General features: G+C 45.9%; 1 protein-coding gene across 1 annotated transcript; it reads left to right on the top strand.

Moving 5' to 3' along the window:
• Positions 1 to 1,046: 1,046 nt before the first annotated feature.
• LOC308476333 (taste receptor type 2 member 40-like) lies at positions 1,047 to 1,952 on the top strand (the record flags this gene model as incomplete). Its single annotated transcript, XM_081003877.1, has 1 exon — positions 1,047 to 1,952. The coding sequence occupies one exon, from the start codon at positions 1,047 to 1,049 to the stop codon at positions 1,950 to 1,952; it is 906 nt and encodes a 301-aa protein (XP_080860003.1).
• Between the last annotated feature and the right edge of the window lie 6,538 nt (positions 1,953 to 8,490).

Genomic DNA, 8,490 nt, shown 5'->3' with positions numbered 1-8,490 from the left:
CTCTTTGACATCTGATGGGAGGGCGTTCCACAGGGCAGGCGCCACTACCGAGAAGGCCCTCTTCCTGGTTCCCTGGGTCAAAGCAGCACTCAATTTTATCTCTACCAGTAGGTCTGGCCAAATTTTTGAACATATGGGCTGGTTTATTTTATTTTAATTTTTTTTGCATGGGCAGGAGGGTACAAAACTCCCTCTTCCCTTTCAAGAACTGCAAATATTTTTGGAGGGAAGGGAGGAGGGCCTGAAATTTACCAGAGTTCCCTTGCATCTCTGATGGGTTCAACATATCTCCCCGTCCCCCAATGGCCCAAATGATATTTTGGAGGAAAAGTTGGTCAGGGTAAAGAAAGGATGCCCCCCAAGGAACAGAGTACCGGTGGGGGGGGGGGGATAGATCAGTCACCAGCCCAAAGGAATTCCGCTGATAAGTTTTCTTCCTATAATCATACACCCACTGACACTGAAAACAGCCCAACACACACATACCAATTTTTGATGGGCTGCAAATGGGATCATGAAGGAGGAGTATTCTCAATCCTTCCTATTTTATAGCATAAGAAAAAACACACACATAATTTGTAGCCCTGAAGATCTTAGAATCCAAAGTATGACTATAGGAAGAGAATGGAAAGCAGGGAGGGGTGAAAGTAACAAGAGATGTGTTTGAGCAGATGCATCTTGCAAATGTATGTTCAGGAGAAAGGCTGGGATTTAAAGCCAAATTGGAAATCACACCAGACATTTGCATGCCCTGAAACAACACCAGAATAAAACACACAGTATAGATTTCAGGCGACTTCCTGGACCAGGAGAATGAGAATTTTTGTGTGGACAATGCATGTGCTCTGGCTGGATCCCAAAAGAATGGAAGGCTGTAGGACTGATGGAACCAGGTAATACCAATACTTCACATTGCCCTGTCTACTGTTTCTGAACATGCTCAGAGCTACATGCTACCCCTGAAGATCCTTGACAGGATTGTCCAAATCGCGGATTGTCTGTGGATATATCACCAATCAGAAGCACAGGCAAGGGTGAGTGCAAGGATGTCAGATTCTGTTCATAAAACCTTACAAGTCATAATTGTGAGCCAGGGCGCTGTGGGCATGGCTGCCAGTGCATTCATTGTGGCCGTTGGCTACACAGACTGGGCGAAAAGGAAAAAGCTGCCCACTTGCGACGTGATCCTGGTCTGCCTCTGTTCATCTCGGCTTCTACTCCAGGGAACCATCCTGCACTCTGCCCTCTTACCGAAGATGTACCAGTGGGAAGTGATCAGAGTCCACTATGTCCTCCTGGTTTTGGCCAGCACAGCTTGCCTCTGGTTTGCTGCGTGTCTCAGCATGTTCTACTGTGCCAAGATCAGCACTTTCACCCAGCGGTACTTTCTGCTAATCAAGCTGAGAGTCATCAGGATGGTTCCGCAGATTCTGCTGGGTTCGGTGCTGGTCTCTTTGATCTCTTCCCTCCCTTTCATCTGGATGGATTATAGTGTCCACCTCTGCAACTCAACCAGGAGCTTTCTGAGAAACGCCACCTTTGACAGCCCCGTCGGGACCATCTCCTACTTCAAGGGTTTCATCATGTTCCTGACATTGGCAGTCATCCCGCTTCTGTTCTTTGTAGCATCATCCACCTTGCTCATTGCATCTCTGTGGAGACACACCAAGGAGATGAGACACGGTGCGGCGGACAACAAGGACCTGAGGACTGACGCTCACATCACCGCCATTAAATCTCTGATCTCTTTCCTGATGCTCTACATCTGCAGCTTTGTGGCCGAGATGCTTGTGGGAATGCCTTCCTGCCACGAAAGGAGCAGATGGAAAGATTATATCTGTTCACTGGTGATTGCTGTGTGTCCTTCGATCCATTCCATTCTTTTGATTCTCCTGAATGTTAGACTGAAGCTGGCACTCAAAAACATGCTATTTTACATGAAATGCTGTTAGGTGATCCATAAAGACAGAATCAGTTGCTTTGGTGGGAACTGGGGGCCTAAAAGAATTTGAGGAAGGAAAACTGCTTAGACCCGTTTTCTTCTTTTAAATGTGCCTACAAATGTGCAGTCATATAGTCTTTTGTTTTTCCTTTTCTTTTGCGTTTATATCCCACCTGTTCTCAAACAAGCTCAAGGTGGTGTCTCCAGTTTTATCTTCATAGCAACCTGTGAGTTAGGTTAGGCTCAGAGGCAGTGACTGGCCCTCGGTTACCCAGTGAGGTTCATGGCTGAATGGGGAATTTGAACCCTGGTGTCCCAGGTCCTAGTTTGACACTCCAACCACTACACCACATTGGTTCTCATTCATATTTTTTAAAAGCAGGTTCATTTCCCCCCAAAAGCAATATTGGCCAGTAAGGGATGCTTTGGATAGCGGGTTTTTTAGGTAAAGGGACCCCTGACCATTAGGTCCAGTCGTGGCCAACTCTGGGGTTGCGGCACTCATATCGCTTTATTGGCCGAGGGAGCTGGCGTACAGCTTCCGGGTCCTGTGGCCAGCATGACTAAGCCGCTTCTAGTGAACCAGAGCAGCGCACGGAAATGCCGTTCACCTTCCTGCCAGAGTGGTACCTATTTATCTACTTGCACTTTGACATGCTTTTGAACTGCTAGGTTGGCAGGAGCAGGGACCGAGCAACGGGAGCTCACCCCATCACGGGGATTCGAACCACCGACCTTCTGATCGGCAAGTCCCAGGCTCTGTGATTTAACCCACAGTGCCACCCGCGTCCCTAGAGGGCTTTTTACAAAAACACAAAATCGTTTTGTATTTAGAGAGTGAAAATTATTTATATCACCTAGATATATTAAATGGTTGCTGCTGTTATTGTAAGCAAAACCAGGACTCTGATCCAAATAACTAGCCTGTGCATTTTTAAAAAAAACGATTTTAAGTCTAAATAAAAAAAAAAATTCAAGGAAGCTTTCTTATACAAGTCTGACCACAGTACTGTCTACACTGATTGGCTCCAATTCTTTCGAAGGCTTTAGTGGGAGATGCCAGGGGAATTTTAATGCAAGGCTCTACATGAAAAGCAGGTTCTCTGCCACGCAGATACAGTCTTCCACCATAACCCTGAATCTTGCTGACAAAAGCGAACTGGCTGAAAGTGGACTGAGATTGGTGGGGCAGTGCCAGCCTTAACTGGCAGCATGTAAGCAGATCAAACAGAAGTTGAGCTCCTGGGCCTATGACTATGGAGCGATTAGTCAAATGTTGTTACTGTTGGGTTGAAGGAGGATGTTACAATTTGTCTAAGTCAGGGTGTGGATTCCAGAGTGAAGAGCTCCCCAGATTTGCATCTAAAGAGACTGCAATATTATTTCGAGGCTGCTTCCTGTTCTTAGATAAATAGCAGGTGCATAGCTATAGCTTTGCCAGGTGTACCAGGTAATGGGTTACTTCCACCTGTAGCTACAGAGGCTATGGACTGGCTGAGCAACTAATCCCACACTGTTTCCATTTCACCGGAGTTCATTCACAGGTCTGTTTCATCCTGGTCTGTGCAGATGAAAAGTCCACAATTAGAGATTTTGTATGGATTTCCAACTCTACAGTTGTATGACTCTGTGCCATCATACATAAAAATAGATCCTTGTGAAAAGCAAAATATGCATTTCCAGCGCTTTTTTCAGCAATATATGCATTCTTTTAATATATAGAAAAATCTAGTTACAAAGGTAAAGGACCCCTGGATGGTTAGGTCCAGTCAAAGGCGACTATGGGACTGTGGTGCTCATCTCGCTTTCAGGCCGAGGGAGCCGGCATTGGTCCACAGACAGCTTTCCGGGTCATGTGGCCAGCAGGACTAAACTGCTTCTGGTGCAACGGGACACTGTGACAGAAACCAGAGCGCATGGAAAGGCCATTTACCTCCCGGTCGCAGCAGTACCTGTTTATATACTTGCATTGGCGTGCTTTTGAACTGCTAGGTTGGCAGGAGCTGGGACAGAGCAATGGGAGCTCACTCCATCACGGGGATTTGAACCGCCAACCTTCCAATCGTCAAGCCCAAGAGGCTCGGTGGTTTAGACCACAGTGGCATCCACATCCCCCAAAGCACTATGATACCACTGTAAGCAGTCATAGATTTTCCCCAAAGAATTCTGGCAGCTGTAGTTTGTTAAGGGACACTGTGATGAGTGCCAGAGCTCATGGAAACGCCGTTTACCTTCCTGCCGCAGCGGTACCGATTTATCTACTTGCACTGGCGTGCTTTCAAATTGCTAGGTTGGCAGGAACTGGGACAGAGCAACGGGAGCTCACCCCGTCATTTGGATTCGAACCGCCGACCTTCCGATTGGCAAGCCCAAGAGACTTGGTGGTTTAGATCACAGCGCCACCTGTGTCCCTTGTAAAAATCTAAACTGCATATTTTTGTACACACCTTTTGCTCACTAAAACTGCTTCATGCACCGCTTTGAAAAACGGACCAAATTCCTTGCTCATTCCTCACCCAGACCCCGACACCTGGTTTATATCTGTTGCTGAGAATCAAAAGCAGGGAGAGAGAGCTATCACTCATATAGTGCTAGCAGGCTTCCCATCCAAATCTGCCTGATCACTGTCATAATAGGATGGTGGACTAGGTGAGACTTTGGCCTCATCTAATAGGACACATTTTAATCGTGTGTGTGTGTGTGTGTGTTGAAGCTTCGAGAAACACCTTTGTACTGTCACGTGGCCCAGTCATCTTACCATTGTCTCACCAACGCTTCTTTTTGTAAGGGGTGGGGAGGTGTCTACATAATGAAAAGCCAAAAGTGAATGGGGACAAAAACAACACATTTCATTAGATGCGATTACATACTTAATTACCTTACCCCATCCATTAGGAATTATATTAGTATAATCAAATACAAAAGACACATACACGCAAAAAGGAAATTAGTAGAGAGAGGTGTGTTGTAATAAAAGTAATAATAACTAAGAGAGAGTGTATAAGATACAGGACAACATAGAAGCGGGGGAAGGGGAGGGGGAAAGAAAGCGGGAAAGAAGAGAAAGGAAAAAGAGAAGAAAAGAAGAAGAAAAATGTGTGTGTGTGTGTGTAATATATGAATATGCAGAGGAGAGGTATTCAGAAGTCATTTGAAAATAAATTGTAAGTTATTATTTTAATAGTTTTTTCAATTTTACTGTTTTATATTTGCAACGGTGTTCTGTATGTTTTTCTTGTATTGTGAAGACACTCCATGGGAAATGAATAATAATAATATATGTGCAGAAACCTCTGACATTTTTATGAAGGGGATCAAGTGGAAGGATTTGGGGTGGGGGAGATATTCTGAAATGTGTGGCAGGAGATGGGATAATGTGTATTTTTGATTGATTGATTGATTGATTGATTGACTGACTGATTGTGTTTATGTCCCACACTTTCCCAAGCAGCTCAAGATGGCACCATGGTTCTCCCCCTCCTCATTTAATCCCCACAACAAGCCTGTAATGTAGGTTATTCTCAAACACAGTGTCTGGCCCAAGGGCACCCAGCCAGCTTCAATGTTGCGTGGAGACTTGAACTCTGGTCTCCCGGTTCCTAGACCAACACTCTAACCACTGTACCACACGGACTGGCTCATTTTATATATTTACCTAGGAATCCAACCAATTGAAATCAATGGGACTTACTTATGAGTAGACACATGTAGGCTTGCACTGTAAAACAAGGGTGGGGACAATTGGCTGCACACCTGAGGCTGTTTTGCAATGTTCAGATAGAACATTTTGATATAATGTATTATAATTTATTACCTCCTCTTCACCCTAAGGTTCCATGGCAGATTGGAACAATTTAAAATGCAACATTAAAAACAGTTTAAAACAAAGTTGTGCGGGTCCTAAAATTCTACATGAGGGTAAAGAGCACTATCTATTTTGTATTATTTTATTGTACTATCTATTTTGAACTCGCCTACTTTGGTGCGGTTGAGGCACACCGGGTTGCTTCATTTGTCACTGTCTTGAAAGACTCTTGACAATTTGAGGAGCCGCTGAATATAATTCATCTGGAGCACCTTTTCATGCTAATATTTCCATCCCCAACCCATGCATTAATTTTGCAATATCAGTTTAAGCTTCTCTCCAGAGAGAGTCAAGGGGATACTAATCAAACCAAGTTAGAGACAATGATACGGTTGGCTGGTGCACTGGCCTTCTCAAAAATTTCAAGTGGTCATTAGTTAAGGTGCTGCTGGAGGGATTATTTGACATATCGTCCGAGGTATCATGAGTTTCTCATTAGAGTAGGATGGCGCAGCCACTCAAGGCTGCCGCGAGCCAAATATATCTGATCAAATGAGGTCAGCACAATGGAACTTTCCTGGCGCTGTAAAGTTGCATTTGTAACGAAATCGGGACAAATGCTTTTCCTGGGCAAGAGCATATAGGACAATGGTTGCAAGCACAGAAGTGTGGGCCAAACCGTGGGTGTCAGATGCATCCCACCCCTGTTCCACCAGCATGTTTTGTGTGGTTAAAAATAAAATAAAAAGTCTGTACCATAGAAGACCAAGCAGTGGGCAAGAAGTACCTGTGGGGTGCAGGTTACATACTACTCAACAAGTGATGTGGGAGAAGTTTCCTAGAGACTAGGCATACTGACTGGAGAAAGTGCATATTGCCTGGAGAAGGCACAAAATGCAGTTAAGATATTCCAGGCATAGGCACTATGACTCCCAGCATCCCAGATCACTGGTCCTGTTAGCTAGGGATGATGGGAGTTGTAGTCCCAAAACATCTGGAGGGCTGAGTTTGCCTGTGCCTGAGATATGCACGTTACCCAAAACCTGTTGGAGATTATGCATAAAGTCCAGGGAATGTGCAAAATAAACAAATTCCCAAGGGCTGTTAGAAATTTATTTTAAAGATATAGTGGTACCTCAGGTTAAGTACTTAATTTGTTCCAGAGGTCCGTACTTAACCTGAAACTGTTCTTAACCTGAAGCACCACTTTAGCTAATGGGGCCTCTTGCTGCAGCCGTGCCGCCAGAGCACGATTTCTGTTCTCATCCTGAAGCAAAGTTCTTAACCTGAAGCAATATTTCTGGGTTAGCCGAGTATGTAACCTGAAGCGTATGTAACCCGAGGTACCACTGTACATGTTTTTTATTAATATATAGCCAAAAGACATCCGTCCGTCTCCAGTGGTGGAGGAAGAAGTGTGTGGGCCGCCCCAGGTGTCATCACTGAGAGGGGTGACAAAATGACAAAAATATTAGGTTTTTTTTCCAAAAAGGGGTGTGTGTGTCACGAAACCTTTTAGCTCAGTCAACAAACATAATGAAACGCGGCTGGCACTGGGCACCACACTGCAGGGGCCAGCACTTTTTGTGGGGCCTGCAGCATGCCCGAGCCATGCGTCTCTCCTGGGAGTGACGTGGCAGCTTGGGCGCCTGCAGGCTTTGCGCTGCCTGAAATGGCAGCGTGGGGCTTGCTTCTGCCCACAGCCTCACCCTCAGCTGCCCTACAGGTGAGGGGGAGGTGGCGGAGAGGCTCCACGCAGCGCACCCCACCCCCATGGGCGGCTCGCGCTGCACCTGGCACCTGAGCGGCTAGCTACGCCACTGTCTGTGTCAAGAGACAACAGAGTGCACTTCTGGGGGTGACGCCAAATGGCTGCATTAGAAGAGTTTGGATTTGATATTTGTTTTATCACTACCTGAAGGAGTCTCAAAGCGGCTAACATTCTCCTTTCCCTTCCTCCCCCATAACAAACACTCTGTGAGGTGAGTGGGGCTGAGAGACTTCAAAGAAGTGTGACTGGCCCAAGGTCACCCAGCAGCTGCATGTGGAGGAGCAGGGACACGAACCCGGTTCACCAGATTACGAGACTACCGCTCTTAACCACTACACCACGCTGGCTAGCAGACCAATTGACCTGCCCAGGGCGCAAGCCTGGGCAGTGTGTATGGAGATCCTGGGAAGGAAAGCAGAGAAGAACATTTGACACCACCTTGGCTGCCGGAGTTGCTGGAAGGAGGCGTACAAGGCGCCACCCAACCACCTTAGGGATTCCAATGCGGATTTGTGTAGGGTTCACTCCTTAGCCTTTTCTTCTTCCGAAGATATCCCGCAAGGCATCAAAGGTTTAGGATCAGGGTTTACCATTACAACTCCCCACTTATAACAATTCAGGTCAATGAATATTAATATCCTTCTCTTTCACTTTACAATACAGTGGTACCTCAAGTTAAGAACTTAATTCGTTCTGGAGGTCCGTTCTTAACCTGAAACTGTTCTTAACCTGAGGTACCACTTTAGCTAATGGGGCCTCCTGCTGCCACCGCACCGCTGGAGCACGATTTCTGTTCTCACCCTGAAGCAAAGTTCTTAACCCGAGGTACTATTTCTGGGTTAGCGGAGTCTGTAACCTGAAGCGTATGTAACCCGAGGTACCACTGTATTACTATCTCAACCAGAATTTCCACATAGCAATCCATTGATAGCTAATATAATATCCTGAGAAACGTGAACTAGGACAATAGTT

Source organism: Podarcis pityusensis, assembly GCF_964106645.2.
Source record: "Podarcis pityusensis genome assembly, chromosome: 4".
NCBI lineage: Eukaryota > Metazoa > Chordata > Lepidosauria > Squamata > Lacertidae > Podarcis > Podarcis pityusensis.
Note: the sequence above shows the minus strand (reverse complement) of the source record. Positions and strands in the feature narration are given on the sequence as shown.